Here is a 22,940-nt window from a genome sequence, read left to right on the forward strand (position 1 = left end):
ATCTGTTCTTATGGCTTTCAACTTAAGCCCTTTCTGTGTGGTAACAAAAGCATGAAACTTTTTAAAAGCATCCAACACTTCCTTTTTGCTTTTAAATACATACACCCATGACTTTCTACTGAAATCATCAATAAAAGTAACAAAGTAGCGTACACCCCCATACGAATTAACAGGCATAGTGCACACATCAGAGTGTACTAAGTCAAGAGCATTAGACTTTTTAACGGCACCAGAGTAATAAGAAGACTTCACTTGGTTTCCATACAAGCAACCATTACAAAATTCGAGACCAGAGCCTTTTACATCAAATCTCCCTAAAGAGGAGAGAACCTGAAGGCCTTTCTAGCTCATATGACGAAGTCTTGTGTGCCAAAGCTCCATCTATGAATGGAGTTTAGCCACAACCAAGAACTTGCCAGGTAATGCTTTACAATGCAAGTAATATAAAGTCCCCCTTTTGCTGCCTTTAACAAACAGCATAGTGCCCTTATGGACCTTCCAAGATCCACCACCAAAGATAGTAAAATACCCTTTAGCATCAAGCTGCCCAGCTGATAGTAGACTTTTCTTTATGCTAGGTACAAATCTGACATCCTGCAAAATCAGCTCTTGGCCATTTTCAAGAGCCATGTGAATGGTGTCAATACCCTCTATCTCACATGCATAGTTATTACCCAAGTAAACCTTGCCTAGACAACCTACAGTGTATTCACAAAATAACTCCAAAGAGGGAGTAATATGAAAAGAGGCACCGTTGTCCACTATCCATGATTGTGACAGCCCATCATGAGCTAAAAGTAAGGCATCAATTAGCTCCTTTTTGGTGATGTGCATATCACCTGTTGCTGCCATAATATCTGCATCATTACATGAAGCTACAACAAGTATCTCTTCAGTGTCATGAAGTTCTTCAATGACCACACTAGATGCAACATTTGCCTTTGCAACTTCTTTTGAGGAAGAGCTGTCATCATCTTTCTTATCATCCTTCTTTTTCTTACCCTGTTGTTTCTTTCTTTCTTGCTCTTTCTTGAAGTACCTACAATCGGGCTTTTTATGCCCTTCATGCCCACACTGATAGCATGTGAGATCCTGTTGTTTGCCCTTGCTTTTGCTTCTGCTTTTACCTTTACTCGCTGAATTATCTCTCTTTTCAGACCTGTCTCTCACATGGTAAGCTGAGCCACTGCTTTCACCACTAGACTTTCTTCTGATTTCTTCATTAAGGATTGAACCTCTTATACCATCAAAAGTCAAAGTAGGATTGTTACTAAGTGACACAACCAAAGATTCCTAACTATCAGGCAAAGTCATCAATAAGAAAATAGCTTTCAATTTATCATCGAAAGCTGCCAAACCACAGTCCTACAACTGACTCAAAACCCCTGTGAAAGCACTCAAATACTTAGATGCTGGCTTAGACTCATCCAACTCCATGTTCACAAGTTTATGCATAAGATGCACTTGATTCACAAGAGTTGTATTTTTATAAGTATCCTTAAGCTTTTTCCATATAGCATAACAACTTGTATCAAGATGCTTGATGTCTTTAAGTACATCATCAGACACTGCCATCTTAATGTATGCAATGGCCTTCTTATTAAGTCTAGTCCAATCCACATCTATCATCACTATAGGCTTAGTCTCCAAGAGAGCATCTTCACAATCCTTGAGAAACAAAATGCCTTGCATCCTATCCTTCCACAAGTCAAAGCGAGTGCCATCAAACCTCTTGATTTCAAAGAAGGATTTAGTGTCACTGCTGCTAGAAGCATTTGCAGCCATTTTTCAGTAATAAACCAGAAATTCAATGCTGCAATTTATGATAGCAAAAATGAGCTGAATTTTCAGCTGATTTCAGCCCAATTTTTCAGCAAAAAATAGCAAGATTCAGTCCAAGTACAAGTACAGCAGTAGAACAAATGACTTTCAACAGTATGACTACAATTTCAGCATACATTAAATGCATACATCACTGCTAGGTAGCTCCACTTCAGCAATATCAACAAAAATACATCTGCAACAATCCCAAATCTGCAAATGATCACTAAGACTGCTGCAACATGAATAATCAGCAATACATCAACTCAATGGGAACTATCCAACATGTGTTCTGCATATGTATGTGATCGTATCATCTTTTGATACCCAAAACACCAAGAAATCTCTGCAATTTCTCCAAAATCGCACAAGCGGGAGGTAAAAATGCTCAAATCACTCTGCTTATAACCACAAGATTTCTTCAGCAATATTCCCAAAGTGCATTTCACCCATTAACTTTGCCAAAATCCATAGATTTCAGCAAAAGCCCCAAAATTTCACTGACCAATCTGCCCTGATTGCATTAATACATGTTCCCGAAAGCATAAAACTAGAAAATTTGTAAAATTTCACAATATTTTGCAAAAGCCCCAAATTCCTCGGGTCCAATTGTGCACCAATGTCAGCCAATCTGACTCAACTGAACAAAATTTCACCCATACAACAAAAGCCCCAAATTTTATGGGTCCAATGTTGAGAAATTTCACTCAAAAGAGCAAAATTTCAATAAATTTTGTGAAATCCCCAATTCAAACGCACACAATGTCTGCAATTTCTGACGCAAATGCCTTAATTTTGCATGAACAGCACTCAATCTGAAAAAGCCCCAAATTTATGGACACAAATCTGAACTCTGTGCTTGCACGTGTAAACCCCCATCAAGCCAAGGGGAAATCCCAAGAGAATTTTGAAGGGAAAAAACGAATGTGGCCCAAAAAAGGATGACGTGACGAGGTCCATTGACCTGCCAGTCACGTCGCGTGACCTGGAACCCTGTCGACTGCCCGTCTGACACGCGTCGCCTGTTCGTCATGCGCTAGTCCCTCACTAGTAGGCAATGGTCGCAGCTTCGTCACGCCTATCACGCCTATCTGCCGGCTCGTCATACAGGTCACACCTCAACTCCCTGAAAATGTCGCTTGCCCGCTGGTTGTCGCCACTAGCTAGTCATTGGTAGTCACTGGTTGGTGATCGTTGGCAATCACCCGTCGTTGGATCATCAGTCACTCAACCGGTCACATCTCCTATCTAACGCCTTATTGCGAGGCTATCGCCAATCACCTGCGACTGTTTCCCCTCGCCTGCGACTGCTTCCTCTCTCCTATAGCTGTTAGTTATCGCCTACACTAGTCGACTGTGAATGCTGGCTATTGCTTGCACCTATCTCGTCTGCGAGCTTGGACCGTCACACTCTAATACCAGTTTGAAGGGGAGAGTGTGCAATGGAGTGCAATGTCAAGGCATGCTGAGGAGCAGAGCTGAGAGTTAGGGAGAGTGAACACATATAGGTGTACCAGTTGTGATACTACACAAAGAATAAAAGAATGTATTTATATGTTAGGGTACATTAAGGGTGTGTTCACACCCGTAAGACTATTTACACGGAGACGAAGGGACTTTACACCCAACAAAACTCATACTACCACCACTCAGCCATCTCAGTTGACAACATTCTCAACTCTAGAGGGATTGTCTAACAGGTCTGCAAAGGCCCACATCATCTCCATGGAGACATCAAATGTGAGTCTCGTCCACATCTGTGAGTTGCCTCCCGACGAGGTTACCGCAAAGGCCCACTCATCACAGTTGAGCACTTCAGCTCTCGTTTGGATTGTGGACAGTGGAGCTACACATCATACGACTCCTACAAAGGACATTTTCTGTACCCAAGCCCCTACACCCGGGCAGGTCCACGTAGGAAACAACTCCTCGGTCAAGATTCAAGCTCAAGGTAGTATAAGTTTTGCCACTGACAAGGGTCCGAATCTGGCTTCACTGGACAATGTATACCATGTCCCCCAGCTTGGGGTGAACTTGTTTTCTGTTCAACAGCTTTGCCAGTAGGGGCGAGTACTTTTCTTTACAGCAACCACAGTCGAGATCCTTGACTCTCAGACTAGTTTAGTTATTGTTCACGGTAAGGCACAGCCTAATGGCCTTTACCACATGACACTTTCTGACCGAGCCAACAGCCGAGGGCTCCATGTTCCACAACTTCTAGGCATTAGCCACATCTCGCGAGCCTAGGAACAATGAGCCTCTTTGGCACTTTCGCTTAGGTCATCTTGGTTTTGACTTTCTCTATGAGTAGTCATGCCGTTAGCTGGTTAAGGACCTTCCCCGCCTAAAACTAGCTCGCGATGTCTGTAAAGCTTGTCAGCTTGAAAAGCAACATCGTACCCCATTCCCTGAGCAATCCACACATCGTGTTGAGGAGCCTCTTAGATTGATTCACGTTGATCTTTATGGGCCAACATCCACTGCCGCCTTCAATGGTGCGTTGTACTTCTTTTTTATAGTGGATAATCATTCTAGATACATGTGGGTGTACTTTCTCAAGCATAAGTCCGATGCTTTTACCTACTTTTCTGCTTGGGTACTCCTAGTTTATAACCATTCTGGTCGTCGTGTTGGTTGCATGAGGAGTGATAGTGGTAGTGAGTTTATCTCCCACGAGTTTTCCGAGTTTCTATTGAAGCATGGCATCTCTCGCCAACTCACCTCCACTAACTCCCCCTCTCAGAATGGAGTCGTAAAGTATAGAAACCGGATAGTCATAGAAATGGCACGCTCTATGCTGTTCGTAGCAGAGCTTCTTGAGCCCCTTTGGGTCGAGGCTGTTAACACTTCAATGTACATCCTCAATTGGTGCCCGACCGCGGCTCCTCTTTAGAAGACCCCGTATGAGGCATTTTTTGGCTCTTAGCCTGTCATTTCCTACTTTAGAGTCTTCGGATGTTGTGCCTACACACGCACGCCTGATGATAAGATAGGAAAGCTCACTCCCCAAGCTGATCTCCATATTTTTGTCGAATATTCTTCTGAAGCAAAAGCCTATCGTTTGTTCGATCCTTGAACAAACAAGGTGATCATTAGGAGGGACGTCGTTTTTAACGAGAGGGATATCGTGCAATCCTTTGTACAGGATGTCGATCCTATTGCTCCTTCCACATCATCGGAGATCGTGCAAGGTCATCGGGACAAAGTGGATTTTCAGGACCAAGCTAAAAGCTGATGGGACTTTAGATAAGTACAAGGCTCGCCTTGTTGTGCAAGAGTTTCGACAAAAGCATGGCATTGATTATGAAGAGACCTTTGCTCCTACTGCGCGGTTGACATCTTTCTGGTTGCTTCTCGCACTAGCCGCTCACCACGGTTGGTCGATATATCAAATGGATATCAAGAGTGCCTTCTTGAATGGTTATTTGGAGGAGGAAGTCTATGCGGAGCAACCACCAGGCTTTCCTTCAGGGAACCCAAGGGATAAGGTATTCCGCTTGCAGAAAGCTCTTTATGGGTTGAAGCAAGCACCCCGATCTTGGTTCCATAGGATGGATGAGTTCTTATAGACTCATGGATACCATTCTACCTCTTAAACCTGAACGTACATGTTTGATCTATTGCAGAGGGGATCAGCTATATCCTGCTATACGTTGACGACTTACTCATCACAAGCTCAGATTCTGCTATCCTAGCAGACATCAAGGCAAAGCTTAGTGCTACTTTTGAGATGACAGACCTTGGTTTGTTGTCTTATTTTTGGGGAATGGAGATATTTCATTCTGGGGGATGCATTTTTGTGTCACAGCAAAAATACACACTTCAACTAGTGGAACAACACACTTCAGATCACACACAGCCTATGGCCATGTCTTGATCCTATTGTCCACTTGTCGAAGGATACCCTAGGACAGCCCTTCGATGCACATACCTATCGTTCTGTTGTAGGAAAACTTCTTTGGTTAATTCACACTAGGCTAGATTTAGCTTACTCAATTAGCATACTCAATCAATATTTCACAGCACCTAGGGTGTCACATTGGATTGCATATCTTTGTGTCTTGCGTTATTTACAATATACTTATTCTTATGGCCTGACATATGGTTCTGGTTTATGTTTGCAAGGGTACACTGATTCTGATTGGATAGGAGATCCTGACACCTGACGTTTCCATGGCGGCTACCTCTTTACCTTGGGCACAGCTCCCATTTCTTGGTCAAGCCGTAAGTAGGAGACAGTGGCAGCTTCCACAGCCAAGGCTAAGTACCGAGCTCTCTTCGATGGCACCACCAAGGCCATCTACCTGAGGAGTTTACTAGCAGCACTTCATTTCCGATGCGACTCTCCCACTGTTATCTACTACGACAACCAGAGTATCATTGCCCTTGCGGGCAATCTAATCATTACACCACAGATGCGGCATGTGGGAGTCCATTTCCATTTTTCCAGAGAGCACGTTGAGCTAGGCACTATCCACCTAGAGTTTGTGCCCAGCTCCAACAATTCTGCAGAATGTATTTATCTTTATTAAAAGCCATAAAACTCACTCTAACAAAGAGATGGGACTGAATTGAGCCTAAACCTCATGCTTCAGCTCTATCATACGTTCACAAATATAAATCTTATTTTTCATTATTCCTATTATGTGAAAATCCTAAAAAATATATATATATAAAAATTTACTAATAATTACTTATTTTCTAATTTAGACTGATTGTTCTTATGAAAATTTATTTTTTTAACATGTTTCAATCCATAGGAACGGCAAATACACACCAAAAACCCAAAAACTGCCTAGTCTTGAGTTTTGTGCGTTTAGCATAGAATTATTATACGACTAATTTTTTTGTAATTCCTTCAACATAATTGATCAATCAGAGAATGAGAAATCAAATACAATCATTGCTAATCATTTCAAACAACAATTGATCAATTAGCAATCGCATTTTGGTGAACTCAAGATGTGTAGGACTAGAGAGAGCAAGTAAAGGAGCTCACTACTCTCAAACAAAACTTTATTTGAATGGTGCACATCCTCAAAAACATGTATTCTAAAATACTTCCTAAAGTTTATGCGTCAATATCTAATCTCACAACACATGTCTTAGGGTGGTCATCCACATGGACAATGAGCAAGGTATGACCCCCATCTTGATAAATTTCAAAAAGTCTCGTATCATTGCTCTACCATACATACTATGTGGCACTCGTATAGTTCAAGGCACCACACATAACCTTATGCTATGCCTTTTCATCCTTTTTTCAACAATCATTTTTCTTCTTGCTCCAATAGGTACATCATCAAATATAAAAGCCTAAAGTAAGTAGGACAAAGTTGCAAACCAAATATAGGAGCCAAGGCATGCCCAAGTAACTCAGCTTGGGCATGCTATCTTGACACATTAAATACTTGCAAACACAAGTAAGTAAAGTCTCCATGTGGAGCCCAAAGGTCAATGAGAAGAGAGAAGCAAAATTAGGGAGAGAGAAAAGCTAGATTTCGCTTTGAGAAAGGTGAGAGAAAACATACTTTCATCATGTTTTCAATAAACGACTACATGTTACCCAAGATTGGTTTGGATATATCCTCCCCTACTTCTTCCGCTTGACGGGGAGAGGGTGCTTCCCTCTTGCTTTCCCTTCCAGTTTGAGAGGGGGCGGCTTCTCCTCTTGATAGTGATAGTGATGATGCTTACAGGTTTTTAGACATTCATTCATTTATTATAAAATGGACATCTGTAACTTCATCCTCACTGTTAGGATGATATGATTGTAAAAGGGCACTTGGGCAAGTGAACAATTCCCCTATGAAGGCACTGTCCAAGTGGCACCGTTGAATTGCATCTTGCATGAGCATGACATCTTGCATCACCCTTTGCATTACCCCATGCATTGGCGTTCTATTCACGTAAACATTCATCTGTGCGCATTTATCCATTTTCGGTCTTTTGGAGTGGTCGACTCTGGATCCACCATATTCGTGGCATTACCCATGGCAATCTCCAAACCACTTTTTCCTTAGCTTGCTTGCTTGCTTTACTTGTCTTGGTTGCTTCACATATTTGCTATATCCACAACTTAGCTATATTCTTCTTTACCGACACCCAGTAATGGTAGGGATAGTATGCTTATTTTGTGAAGGTCTTGGGTCTGACCATCCTTTATCATTCTCTAGTTTGGGACACAGATACTCAATAGGTTGAAAACTAACTTGAACCCACACTTAATGCGCTAAACCTATCAAATTCCCAAATTCCAAAAAAAAAAAAAAAAAAAATCAATCCGTAGTTGATTCCATTCGTCTTTGTAGGGCTTGGTAGGCCACTGGGCAGCCGACATGCACCCTTTGTCTGATGCCCTATCCTCTCTGGGGTGATCACTTAGGCTCCTTGGGTAAGATAACCATTGCCTCTGTAATCTTAGTAGGCCACTCGGCAGCCGACACACACCCTTTGTCTGATGCTCTAGCTGCTTTGGGGTGGATGGAGCCAGTCTTCCTTCTTGGAATGGGTGGTGATAACCTGATCTAAGAGTTGATTACAGCAATAAATAAATGCACATAAAATGAAATACCCACTTTACCATAACATTCTTGGACAGTAGACTCCCTATTGGCCCCAAACTAGCGCCCCTTACGGTATTTCTTTAGCTTTCATTCAATTGGAAGGAGTACAACTTGAGATTCTTCAATCTCCTCCTGCTAACCAATTGCTCTTGCTATCATAAATGACCAGCAAGCCTTTTGGGTCATTTGCCCCTTGATTCTTCTTCTCCAATTTGACCCTAGGCTAGCCAAATGCTGCCCCAAATCAATTCGGGATGGGCTGGCTCCTGAAATTCCTTGATAATCTTCAATTATCAACTGCTGATTTCAGTCCCTTGAGCCTTCAATCTCTGGTACGGATCCCAAGGTGGCTGCTAAACCCTAATTTCTGCTGTAAATTAGGATTTACTGCAGAGATTACAGATCAGCCCACTAAAAATGGCTGAGATTTCCTCCGAATGGCCAAGAATGGCTGAGCATAGGCTAAAGGAGATGAGAGAATGCTGTAGAGAGAGAAAATTCTGAGATTTGTCGCAAAGAATTGATCAAAATCTGCTGCTGCCCTGCTATACCAGCCCCAGACGGATGCACCAACAACAATAGGAGCATCAGAGACTGTGATCTTCAAGAGAAAGTGCATCAGCAGCAATTGCCAGCTTCCCAAGGTCAAGAATATGCAATCTCCATCACCAAAATGGTCTCCAATGGCTGGAAAATGGCCCCAAAAGCTAGCAACAATAATCCAACACCTCTTCCCAATCGCTCCAAAATGAAAAAACGAGATTTCCCTCTCCCTTCAGCCCTATTTAACCTTTCCCCCACTTGCATGGGAAAGTTTTGCCAAGTGGCATCTTTCTTAATTCATTTTCAGCAATTTCCAGCCATTTAATTAATTTTCAGAATTAATTAATTCTGAAAATTAATTCAGCCATTAATCCATTCCCAGAAAATTGACCTTGCCCATCCAAAAATTAATTGGCTAGGCCATTTGCAACCCAAAGTGATCCCATGCATTAATTGACCCTTGGACAAGCATTAATCCATTAATTAATGTATAGTCCCTACTGTCACCACTGACACTTAATGGCCAATTAATGGTCCTAGGGGCAAATTGACACCAAAATTCTCCTAGAATCTAACAAGTGTAACTTGTTACAACTTTTGCCTTTGACACCCATCTTTTTCACAGGGTCCTTGAGCCTTCAACTGTAAAAAAGTAGCTTGCACCTCACATGTGCAACACATGTGCATCTTTTAATTGCACATGATTAATCCTTTAATCAAATGTCAATGAAACATAAGCAAAGCATCAAATTTTCACATCCTTGTGACAAGTGGGACGCCTTGGGATAAAAGATCTTTCTCGTGGCACCATTGTTGGGCCTGAGACGGGATGTTGAGCTAAAAATGCATTAGCTTTACTTAAACAACCCCAAAACTTGATTAATTAATGAAAAAACCTAGTTTATATAAAAGAAACGCAATCCTAGAGAGTTTCTATGTCCCATAAGCACAAACCTACATGGGAAGGCCCAAACTTTCTATAAATACATATGCTGCCCTCCATTCAGAAAACAATCTCATTTTTGCAGATTTCAGGTGTTACAACTTGCTGCCCACACCCCTTCACGGAGGACATCTCAACCGAAGCTGTCCATTGCTGTCTACATCAGTTGGCGCCTGATTTCCAGCCCTCTTCACGCAGTTTGGAGCTGATCCCAGTCAAGCGGCTATTGTTCCTGCACAAACCTGCTACCGTACAGTCTGCCACATCATCACAGCCCTGCATTTGCTTCCTGCAGGTTGTCGCCCAGCTGTCTGGCATGTCATTTGGCAGTTTTCTCTCTCCTGCAGGCTATCCTACCTGCGTTTTTAGTCTTACTATCTCCTACAGCCTGCGTTTTTAGTCTTTTTCTCTCTTGCAAGCTGTCCTACCTGTGTTTTTAGTTTTTCTCTCTTCACTGCCGTCTGCATCAGATCCAGCTTCTCACTACTGCATTTGTTGGTGTTTGACATCCAGAGGCTACCTTGCTGCAATTCGGGATCCGTTCAGAGTACGACACACTCTCCGGCTCATTACCCCTGCCTTGATCCTTGAGATACAGGAGTTCGAGGTTCAGTATTCATTCATTGTCTAACCAACCTTCCTCCTTGGATAGGGTGGTAAATCCCTGATTACAACTTAAATACAACAGCAAACAATGAATGCAAATCTGAAAATACAAATTTACCTATTGATCTTGGACAATGCACACCCGATTGGCCCCAAAATTGGCATCCCTTCCGGTATTTCTTTAGCTTCATTGAAGAAAAAGTTGATTTACAATGGGATTCTCCCAATCCCTTTCAGTATTTCAATTCCCCTTGCTGTCCAAAGTGACCAGCAAGTCTTCAATCTATTTTGCCCCTTGATTCAAGCACTCAATTGGCCTTCACCCACTCCATAGACGATGGAAATGCCCCAAATTTAATGGTTGGCTAGTCCTCCACTTGAATTCAGCTGAAATTCACCTTCAGCCTTATTAAATCCAAGTCTTGGAGCTTCCAATTTCTGACACACTTCCCAAGGCTGCTGCTAAACCCTAATTTCTGCTGTAAATTAGGATTTTACAACAATGAAATTTGCAATTTCTCAATCTCCAAGGGTCCAAATGCTGAGATCTTCAAAGCAAGGTTGTAAAATGATTGGGAGATGAGAGGGAAAGCTGTAGAGAGAGAAAATTCAGAGTTTTGTTGCGAAGAATAACTGAAAATCACTTAAATGCAACTATTGCCTTGCCACGACAGCTTGTAGATGCAAAGAACTGAAGAAAATCAATCATTTACAGTTGCTGCCCTATCTCAACAGCTTGTAGATGCTGCCTCCTGCTGTTGATTGGTCTTCTTTTTCCCCTGGCTACCTCAGAAGGTCCTCCAATGGCTGCAAATCAGACCAACAGCCTCCCCTCCCTCTCTCTTGCAAGCTGAATTTATAGAAATGCCTCTCTCTAACCTCTAAAGACGTTTTTCAATCTTGCATGGGCATTTTTCACAAGTGACAGCCTTTCCAAATAGTTTTTTCGAACATTTTCTATAATTAAGTATTAATTTTCAGCCTTAAAATACTAAAAATTAATCTAATAATTCCCAAGTGTCTCTGCGCCATCTTTGACCATCAGATTGACATTAAGTACCATTAAACGTCACTTCTCTTGTGTCACAAACTGACACTTATGGCCAAATGGATAACCTAGGCCAACAACTGACACCAGATACCACCAAGTACATGTGCGGCATAACTTATAGCAACTTTTACCCTTGACATCCCGTGATTTCTTCAAGTCTCGGACTCATGAATTTACTTTAACCCTAGCTGCACATCACATGTGCATCATTTACTTAATTATGTGATTAAAAATTAATCCACATGTTAAGTGAGGCTTCAAAAATACATATCCTCATGATAGCCCTCCCTCTTGAAATCCTTACAATCGTTATTGATTGCGTTGTCAAATGCATCAAAAGCAACGTAATACATTGGAATTTCCATAGGGCATCATAGTCAACACAACAGTACGCACTACTGTTCAACCATTCCATATGCCCAACATATGCTGAAAATTACCAGCCAACATAATATAACATAAGACTCACAAAGAATCTCAAAAACATTGCCAGATTATCATGTGACATGTCTATTTCTCATGAGCTCAACTCATCTGACAAAACCAAACCATAGCATAGCATAACCAAACATAAACCATAGCTAAAACATCAATGGCATCATAAAATATGCTATTGTCCATGGAACTAAATGTAAACCATTGAAAACTGAGCATAATCTGATCATAAACTAATCACTAGCTGATCTGAGAGCTGATCACAAACTGCTGCAAATGTGACCCCAAACTAGTCACAAACTTGTTGAAAAACTAACCGGCAATCACTGCAAAAACTGATGCACAACTGATCCAAAAAGTGACCATAAACGGCTCTCAAGCTGATCAAAAACTGAGTTGAATACCATTGAATATTAATTATCATACGCTGAAAACCAACATTTGATAATCAGTCCCCCTGATGATCATTAACTGATGCTACACCAAATATACCAATGCCATACCAAGCATAACTGATTACACCCCCAACATAACGGATGCAAATGTACAGTTTCAGAGCTACAATGAAAACCATACCAATCTGCATACCATACATAGTGACTAGCACACTGAATAGTGATCTCCTTGCAAACATATTATTCAACTATAGTACCCTGAATGTATGCTTAATACATCCAAGATCCACTACATACGAGAGTTGTCCATAACTGAAGGAGTGGAAGTAATACCTCCCCCTTGAGCATCAGGCAATACTCCAGACCCTTGCTCTACTGAACCTGACGGAGCCCGAATTAAAGTCAGCTCTAACTGAAAGGCATCTAGGTAAAGTTGCAACAATTGAGGATGGTCTGCCAAGTCATCCTCTTCCATCCATTTTGCATCCATTGGTGAATAATTTTAAATCTTCACCAAGTACCTCGTGGAAACTTTACCTTTGACCTTTCTTTCCTTGTGTGCCAAAATCTGCTCAGGTACCAAAATCTCATCTAGCTCTTCAGCATATATATCCTTTGGCACATCACCACAAAAAGGCCTCAACAAACTAACATGAAAGGCATTATGTATCCGCCAATGTGGAGGTAATTGCAGCCGATATGCCACATCATTGATCTTCTCCAACACCTTGAAGGGCCCATAGTATCTCATACTCAACATTGGATACAATTTTTCTCTTCCTTTCATCTTTTTCAACCTTGCCTTTTCAAAATGCAGCCATACATAATCACCCTTTGCAAATTGCAAAGCATGCCTATGGCGATCAGCTGCCCTCTTTTGCTTATCCTATGATCTTTGAAGTACATACTTAACCTTCTAATAAGCTACATCCATGCTTTCCACATAGCGATCAAACTCAAAGATCGTATCTTTTATGGGCAAAATAGGGGGTACTTTCTTACCACCCTCTACTACCTCAAATGGAGCTTTGCCCGTAGAACTATGCACTATGTTGTTGTAAGCAAACTCAACCAAGGGCAAATACTACTCCCACTGTGTCTTGTGGTTTAAAACATAGCATCTCAAAAGATCTAACACTATGGAATTTGCTTCCTCAGACTGACCATCTATCTGCGGATGGAAGGATGATGAGAATTTTAGTGTGGTACCCATATTCTCAAACAAGTCCTTCCAAAATAAACTGGTCATCCAAGGGTCTTGATCACTAATGATTGACTCTGTCATACCATGATACTTAAAGATGTGCTGCAAAAACAATCGTGCCATATGATCAGTCTTTATTTTCTTCCTCATCGGAATGAAATGGTCTTGTTTGCTAAATCTGCAAATGATAGTCCATATCCCATCATTCCGTGTAGATGTCTTAGAAAGCTCAAAGATAAAGTCCATTGCAATGCTCCGCCAAGGCCTATCTGAAATAGGCAAGGGCTATAATAAACCCGGCATCTTTTGCCTATCATGCTTTACCTTCTGACATACGATGTATGTCTTAACAAACTATTATACATCATGCCTCAAAGCTGGCCAATAAAAGAAATGCTCCACTGCCTTGACCGTGGCATCAATGCCTCTGTGTCCTGCATACGAAGGAACATGACTTTCAATGATAACTCTAGGCCTTAACTGCTTTGTGACACATAGTCATCCATGCATCATCAGAAATCTATCTCTTACCACAAAGTATTCATGCCTTTGGCCATTGCAAAGCTGATCATAAACATTAGCAAAGTCCAAATCAGCAACATATTGCTCTTTCATGGCATCCAACTCAGTGTGATAAACCATACTGACAGCTGAAATTTCTGGCTTACGTGACAGTGCATTAGCCACAATATTCTTTTTACCATCAATATGTACAATCTAAAAATGAAACATAGAGAGAAAATTTGCCCATCTCATGTGCTTCTCTGACAACTTTGTCTGCATCAGAAAGTACCTCAAAGTTTGATGGTCTGTCCTAGTGTAAAATCCACCCCCAACAAATAATGTTTCCACGTAGACAGTGCATGAATTACAGCCAAGAGCTCTTTCTCATAGACCTGCAAATTCTTTTCCGCACCGTGGAGAATTCGACTCTCATAAGTCACAACTCAGCCGTCCTGCATAAGAACAGTCCCAATGCTATTACCACATGCATCGCATTGAACTATGAATGACTTCCTTAGATTGGGCAACACAAGCATAGGATCTAAAGTCATCTTTTCCTTCAACTTTTCAAATGCTGAAATTTCCACTGCAGTTCATCTAAATGGCACATCCTTCTTCTGCAAGGCATGCAATGGAGATGCAATTTCAGCAAACCCGCATATATACTTTCTATAGTGTAAACGCCCCGAACAATGTAGTATGCTTAACAATTATGATATTTGCTCGTTTTCGAGATTTAATATAAAAGAGAATGAACACTTAAAGCTGAAAATGAAAATTACTCACAAAATTACAGCCATGAAAATGTAAAAGTAATGGAGACAAGATTGAGGGTTGAAGATGGGCAATCCCCCCCCCGAAGGAATGTATTTCTGCTCAACCCAAGTCCCTTAGGGAAGAGCTCAGTTACAATCAACCTGAGAGTGAGAAAAAGTAATTCTCACTCTCACAAGATCATGCAAAGATGTACAAACACACATGCATTATCTATTATGCAATGATAAGAACTGATTTCTTTACAGTATGAGAGAAGAAAAAGGGAAATTCAGCCTTTCTCCATCGTTGATCAGCAGTACATGGATAGGGTTTTCTTCTTGTAGCTAAAATGAAAGAAAGAGCTCAAGAAGGAGGTGCTGTAATGAATTTACAGGCTTGCTGTCTTGTAAAACAGCAGTGATAGAAGAGGGAATATGGAGGAATTTGATAATGGAGAAGTGGGGGATGATGATGGGGATGGATGGGGCCAGTTTCTGGCTATCTGTGGATGCTGTACATGAGTTTACAGCAAAGAAAAATGATGTTGAATGAAGAAAAACGAGCTCTTATTTATAGGAGAGGGGAGAGCTAGTACAAAAGGGGAAAGTGGAGTAGCACAAGACAAGTGTCCAGCCACATGTCATGAGATGTGACAAGTGGTGGGACACTTGGAAACTTGTGTGACAAGTGTCTTGACACTTGTCTCTTCTCTATGGCCTTCCTTTTTGGGTTGAATACTGTCAAGAATAGAAACAACCAAATTTAGTAAGTACAGTCAGAGTACAGAACTTACTATTTTTAGAATGATATCCCTATTTTTTAGGACTAGCATTTTTAGGCTAATTCGAGGCTCCTAAATTTTAGGGACCTCCTAAAATTTAGGGACCCCCCCAATATGGGTGTCATATGAAAGCTTTTTCCGTGTACATCGCAAAAATGGTATCCGAATCTTCATGTGACTTTCCTATGCAAAGAAATGTGCATTTCAAGCTTTCAGCCCACACATACACATTACACAAGCAATTCATGATCATGCCATCTTGTTGATTGTAACTGTTTGTTCTAGTGGATCTAGCCCACACTTCACGGCATCAATCCTTTCTGTGTGCGAGTCTAACCCTGATTTGCGTGAGTTCTAGTCACAGGCGCCCAATCGAGTCATATAGGTGGAAGTGTGAACTATCTTTTCTCTAACCCACCGCATGGGTCCACCATAACCTGTGACCACTCATCAGTGGCCAGCTCCAATGCACTTTTCTTTATATCTAATTAGTGCAAAGGAAATAAATTTAATAAATCATTATATAGACAAATTAGTGAAAAAGGATACAAATTCTGTTTCTATAGAGTTGTGACATATAGTAAGAACATAAATCCAAGAAGTTGCGGATCTCATGCACATTCCTCAAAGGTGGCCATGATCGTATTGCTTCAACCTTTGCAAGGTCCATGCAAATACCATCAGCCGATACAATATGCCCCAAAAAGTGGATTTCATACAAGAAGAATTCACTTTTCTTATTATCGATAACCAACATATGGTCACACAGTTCATTGAACACCATATCCAAGTGTTTTCTATGCTCTGTCCCGTTCTTTGAATAGACAATCATGTCATCAAAGAAAGTGCCCACAAATCCTCTATGTGTCCCGAAGATACAATCCATCATCCGATTAAAAGTGACAGGAGCATTCGTAAGTCCAAAAGGCATAACAAGAAACTCATACAATCCAAAAGATGTCCTAAAAGCTGTCTTAGACACATCTTCTGGTCTAATGCGTATTTGATAATACCCCCTTTTCAAACCTATACGGCTAAATATAGTTGCCCCTTGCAATCTACTCATAACGTCGTCAATCCGAGAAATCGGAAAGTGGTTCTTTATTGTGATCTTATTCAAAGCACGATAATCAATGCACATACGCCATGAAGCATCCTTTTTCTGCACCAAAAGCACTGAAGAACAAAAAAGGAGATGAGCTGGACTGAATCAACCCTTTTTCTAACAGCTCATTTATCAGAGTCATAATCTCATCCTATTGGGGTGCACTGACTCTATAGGGTGCCTTATTAGATGGGCTACTTCCAAGGATACGATCTATGCCATGATCTTCTGGCCTTACAAGTAGTAGCTGCCCTAGAAGTGACTGAGAAAAGCAATCAGCATACATTTTTAGAAATGACATGTGATCCTTCTCTAACTTAGACATGCTCCCAACATTCTCACTATCATCTTTATCCTTAGTAAAACCAAGTACGTTGAAAGATGACTCTTCATTACTTTAGAAATGGCAGTTGTAGATACAACAGGGCCAGATTCACCTTTCAACTTTACATCAAGTGTGAGTACCTTTCCCTTATGCTGAATAGTAATCTTTTTTGCACGAGAATCAATCACTGCATGCATACGGTGATACCACAACATACCAAGCAATACATCACAACCCTCAAGTGAAGCAATGAAGAACTCTTCATTGTTCACATATCCTTGTATGTGCAACCGAAGCTTTCCAATGAGCAGTGTGACAAGCTCTGCATGGCCTTTACATGCCATTCCAACTTCCCCCATGGGTCCCATCTCATCCTCTCTCATGCCTAGACGAGCGGCCATATCAACAGAGATGAAGTTGGCTCGTGCACCATTATCAAAGAAAATCAATACATGTTGATCTCTAATTTTGCCCCATGCTCTGCACAACTCAGTAGCATCATCATTGGGCTGATCACTAACAACATCGCACATCAATCCCACTGATGTTTTAGGCTTTTTTCCTTTAGAATCTCCCTGATTTCCTGATTTTCCAACTTGTTGCCTATTGGGACAATCCCTTGCAATGTGACCCTCCTGTTCACAAATAAAACATTTATTTGCAGCCATCAATTCCCTACGCTATGCCAATGTTTTCGAGGCCTTACTTTGTTGTTTTGGCCTCTTTTCAGGCTGATATTCAGATCTGCCTCTTTTCTCAGCCTTAAACAACTTTTTATTTGGCTTCTCCCCACTCTCTAGGAAGCCCGAATCCTTCCCACGTAGCAAAGCATTGGCTGTAGCAGCAGTCTCTATAAGCTGAGACATACTAGACACGGTGGATTTAATACAAAAATATCTGATTTCTTTGGGCAGCCCACAAACATATTTTTCCACTTGCTCATGAAGGGGTACGGGGCGATAAGAAGTAATAGGAAGCAATGCATCCCAAAACTTCTTATTATATTGATCCAAGTTCTTGCAGTCTTTGGAATTCAACTAATTCCATAATGTCTACTTCAAAGGTACTTTGAAGCAAACATTTGCTTGAACTGGACCCAAGTGGTAGGTGACTTCCCTTGAATAAGGAGTGTAGACCACCACTGCAATGCATTTCCTATCAAAAATGTGGCTGCCTTGCGTATCTTAAATGCCTCTGTGAAGATACCTCCAGAATAGGCTGCATCAAACTACTAAATAAAAACAAGTGCTTTCAGCCTATCTTGTGCACCACCGAAAGGCTCAAACTTCACACTTTTGCCACCTTCATCATAGTCCTTCGACAGACCTATGGGAGTCAAGTTATCATAAATGGGCTGCTGCAAAAAGGGTGCATTGGCTGTATTTGCATGAAAACCAGCACTATCTAAAGCACCTACATGACCAGCAAAAATGTGGCTTCCTTGCGTATCTTAAATGCCCCTGTGAAGATACCTCCAGAATAGGCTGCATCAAACTACTGAATAAAAACAAGTGCTTTCAACCTATCTTGTGCACCACCGAAAGGCTCAAACTTCACACTTTTGCCACCTTCATCATAGTCCTTCGACAGACCTATGGGAATCAAGTTATCATAAATGGGCTGCTGCAAAAAGGGTGCATTGGCTGTATTTGCATGAAAACCAGCACTATCTAAAGCACCTACATGACCAGCACCAAATCCTTGTGCTCCAACAGTCCCTGGGGGTGCCGATACATATCCATATAGCCCGCTTTGTGCCCCAAGCACCATAATTATGCTGCCATACATGGGATTAGGCATTCCACTTGCATTACCCGGATACATTGGATGTTGTGAGCCATGCATTGGCTGCTGCATACCATAGGGATTTATCCAACCATAGCATGAAAAATGATACCACCACCAAAGTATCCTTGATGTCCCATGCTTGCATGTGCATAATTGCCTTGTTGCCCATATTCCCATGTATTGGCACTACCAAGTTGGCCATGCATTTGAACTTGCTGCCCCACAGATACCAACTGTTTGAGCTCGTTAGGCATTTTGGGCTCTTCTAAAGAAGGCTTAGGCATTTCCTTCAGTTCTTGTCGCTGTCCCGAAGCTGTAGAAGGTATCTTCTTCTCTTTGCCTTTGATGTCCTTCTTTGGGGCATTCAAGAATCGAGTAAACTGGGGATCCTTTGCCAATTCAGCAAAAAGATTTACTGTTGTACGCATTCGATCCTTGAAGCTATCATCAAATTCTTCAGTCCCTTGCTAGTCATCAGCCTCTTAATGCATTGAAGTACCAACATTTGGGGCATTTCCATCGTCTATGAAGTGGGTGAAGGCCGATTGAGTGTCCAAATCAAGGGGAAAAATAGATTGAAGACTTGCTAGTCACTTTGGACAACAAGGGGAGTTGAAATACCGAAAGGGATTGGGAAAATCCCATTGTAAATCAACTTTTTCTTCAATAAAGCTAAAGAAATACCGGAAGGGGCGCCAATTTCGGGGCCAATCAGGTGTGCATTGTCCAAGATCAATAGGTAAATTTGTATTTTTAGATTTGCATTTATTGTTTGTTGCTGTAATTAAGTTGTAATCAGGGATTTACCACCCTATCTATGGAAGGAAGGCTGGTTTTATGGTTCCATTGCCAAAATACCATCAAATCCTATGAATTGGTGGGCCTGCGGTACTTGATTGCAACTTGGGAATATTGCATTATTGCTGAAATTGTTATCAGCAGTGAATTACAGCAAGCATGTCTTCACATGGTGATATGGGATGAAGTGGAGAGGATGCATCACTCCTTCGTCAATCACATGGTGAAGGGGGAAATGCAATTACCGATGTTGGCCTTCACCCACTTCATAGACGATGGAAATGCCCCAAATTCAATGGCTGGCTAGTCCTCCACCTAAATTCTGAAATTCACCTTCAGCTTTGTTGAATCCAAGTCTTGGAGCTTCCAATTTTTGGCACGCTTCCCAAGGCTGCTGCTAAACCCTAATTTCTACTGTAAATTAGGATTTACAGCAAAGAAATTTGCAATTTCTCAGCCTCCAAGGGTCCAAATGCTAAGATCTTCAGAGCAAGGTTGTGAAATGACTAGGAGATGAGAGAAAAAGCTGTAGAGAGAGAAAATTCAAAGTTTTGTCGCGAAGAATGACTGAAAATCACTCAAATGCAACTGTTGCCCTGCCACAACAGCTTGTAGATGCAAAAAACTGAAGAAAATCAATCATTTACAACTGTTGCCCTATCTCAACAGCCTCTAGATGCTACCTCCTGCTGTTGATTAGTCTTCTTTTGCCCCTGGCTGCCTCAAAAGGTCCTCCAATGGCTGCAAATCAAACCAACAACCTCCCCTCCCTCTCTCTTGCAGCCTGAATATATAGAAATGTCTCTCTCCAACCTCTAAAGACGTTTTTCAATCTTGCATGGGCATTTTTCACAAGTGGCAGCCTTCCCAAATGGTTTTTCCAACATTTTTCATAATTAAGTATTAATTTTCAACCTTAAAATACTGAAAATTAATCTAATAATAATTATTTCAGTGCCCTGAAAAATAATATGACTGTCCAATAATTAAATTGGCTAGGCAACTTCCATTCTCGAGTGTCTCTGCGCCATCTTTGACCATCAGATTGACATTAGGTACCATTAAACGTCACTTCTCTTGTGTCACCAACTGACACTTATGGCCAAATGGATGACCTAGGCCAAAAACTGGCACCAGATACCACCAAGTACATGTGCGGCATAACTTATAGCAACTTTTGCCCTTGATATCCCGTGATTTCTTCGAGTCTCGGGCTCATGAATTTACTTTAACCCCAGCTGAGCATAACTTTACAAAGGCTACTTTTTTCCAATTTCCTATCACACTTATTGTTCAACACCAAAGTACTAACATCTAACAATGTCCAACATTGAGCACTAGTTGCGTGCTCATATCCTAGATCCTTTCGAGTGACAGCACATTCAATTCCTACCTTTTGCAAAGTCTACGACCCTAGGCTTAGCTCCTGCACAGCTTGAACCACCTTTCTAAGTGCATGTGACCTTGTGCTCTACCATATGCTTGGAATCTGATTAGAATCCTCGCGCAATTGACACCAATCCTATTGCTCCAGGAAATCCCAAAGCACCACATCACCAAAGCTCAAATGTCTGAGAATGCCATGCAGTCAGAGATGAAGAAAACACAACTGTAGTAGTTCCAGAGAGTGATCAGCAGCAAATGCAACCTCTTGAGGAGAAAACACACTTGTAGGAAGTTCAACGAAGCGGGGCAGCAACAAATGTGCATGAAATGCAGCCGGCAACCTCTCTCAGTTGATGACATCAGCCAGGGCGCAGCCAGATCAGCAACAGCAGGTGCTGGAAATGTCGGACAGAGAGCTAAAATCAGGTTGCCAGCACTTGGTTGATGACATGGCACCTGGGCTACAGCAGGCCAGCCTACTCTGTAGAAAACACCTGGGCTACCAACACATCCTAGAAGATGTGGCAGCAGGTCAACAGCAGGTGGAGCAGTCACCAACAATAGGACATGACAACTGGGCTACAGCAGGGCAGCCTGTTCTGTAGGTCAGCAGCAGGTGGAGCAGTCACCAACAATAGGACATGACAACTGGGCTACAGCAGGGCAGCCTGTTCTGTAGAAAATGCCTAGGCTACCAGCACATCCGAGATGATGTGGCAGCAGGTCGGCAGCAGATGGAGCAGTCGCCAACAATAGGATTTTGGGGGTGTTTAATGAGCTGAAAAAAGGTGATTAATGCTTGACATCAAGTAACATAAATGCCCCCTAACGTTAGTGATTTTGGGTTGAGGCATTTAAAGGCGATTTCGGAATGGACTCTGCAAATTTGACCTGAAAAACACATCTGCATTTCGGTAATTTGCAAATGTTAGGGGTGGCATTGTGGTGATTTTCTCTGAATTTGTCACGAAAAAAGCACATTGATATTTGGGCCATTTTTGAAATATTTGTATGTTGGCGAAATTCAGGGGCATTCTGGTGGATTTCACTTAAGACTTAAAGACTTAAACGTTCCAAATCCCTCGCCATAAGTTCTAGGGGATCAATGCTATCACTGTCATTTCTCCAAAACAGAAAACAGGCGGACAATCCTGTGGAAACTATCACAAACACAATGACGAACTTGACATCTGTCATGTGGAGACGTGACAAAACAAGATAAGCAGAGTTAAAAATGAACATTTTGCAGACCATTGTTGCAAGCAACCTACTTCCCAATCTTCCCAAGCGAGGTGTGAGCCACGAATCGAGCAGCTTTGCTTTGCGCGAGCATACGTTCGTGATTTGAGAGGAACTGCACTTCATGTGGTTATGTACAGAGACGCCATGAAAGCTCGCCTGACACATCATCCGGCTCACATCCATGAGCACTCGCAATGAACTTTGTTCATAACAACTTCATTTTCACTCTTTAAACACCTAGAAACCTCTGCAAGCGATGTTTTCGTCTTCCATGAAATAGAAACAGAAATGCCATATAGACACACTCTCTCTCGTCAAAGAAACTGCGGATAATTATATTCATAATCACATTCAGTTTTGCGTAATTAAAAAAGCAGATCGCAATGAAAGAAGTCGACAGCGCAACATTGATAGAATACAGATAGAATTAACATTCTTTCGTCATAATTCACCCGCCCAGCACTTTATGCTAGGACTGGGCAGGCGGGCATAAAGGGGGCAATGGGCAACCACGAAAACGATGGGCACGCCAACGATGAGTAGGTGTGGACAATGTGTGGTGACGGCAGGTGGGCCACGTGGAGCCACCAAAAGGTTTTGTTGGGTGGGCAGGCTCCGCGTGTGCCACGTGGCCCCCCTACAAAACCTTTTGTTATTATATAGAATAGAAATAGGCATAGTCTGCCTAATG

At 41.7% G+C, this 22,940-nt stretch overlaps 1 protein-coding gene across 1 annotated transcript in view; it reads right to left on the reverse strand.

The window, feature by feature from the left end:
* The window catches only part of LOC148023311 (pentatricopeptide repeat-containing protein At2g13600-like), a 39,336-nt gene extending 16,761 nt beyond the window's left edge, over window positions 1-22,575 (reverse strand). The window contains exon 1 of the mRNA XM_087696349.1: window positions 22,279-22,575. Within this exon, the coding sequence (XP_087552475.1) occupies window positions 22,279-22,340 (62 nt within the window). The 5' untranslated portion in view covers window positions 22,341-22,575. The remainder of the gene's footprint in view (window positions 1-22,278) is intronic.
* Window positions 22,576-22,940: the final 365 nt, after the last annotated feature.

This window comes from Lygodium microphyllum, chromosome 16 (genome assembly GCF_053477565.2).
Source record: "Lygodium microphyllum isolate KBCC chromosome 16, Lygodium_microphyllum_v1.1.10, whole genome shotgun sequence".
Taxonomy (NCBI): Eukaryota; Viridiplantae; Streptophyta; class Polypodiopsida; order Schizaeales; family Lygodiaceae; genus Lygodium; species Lygodium microphyllum.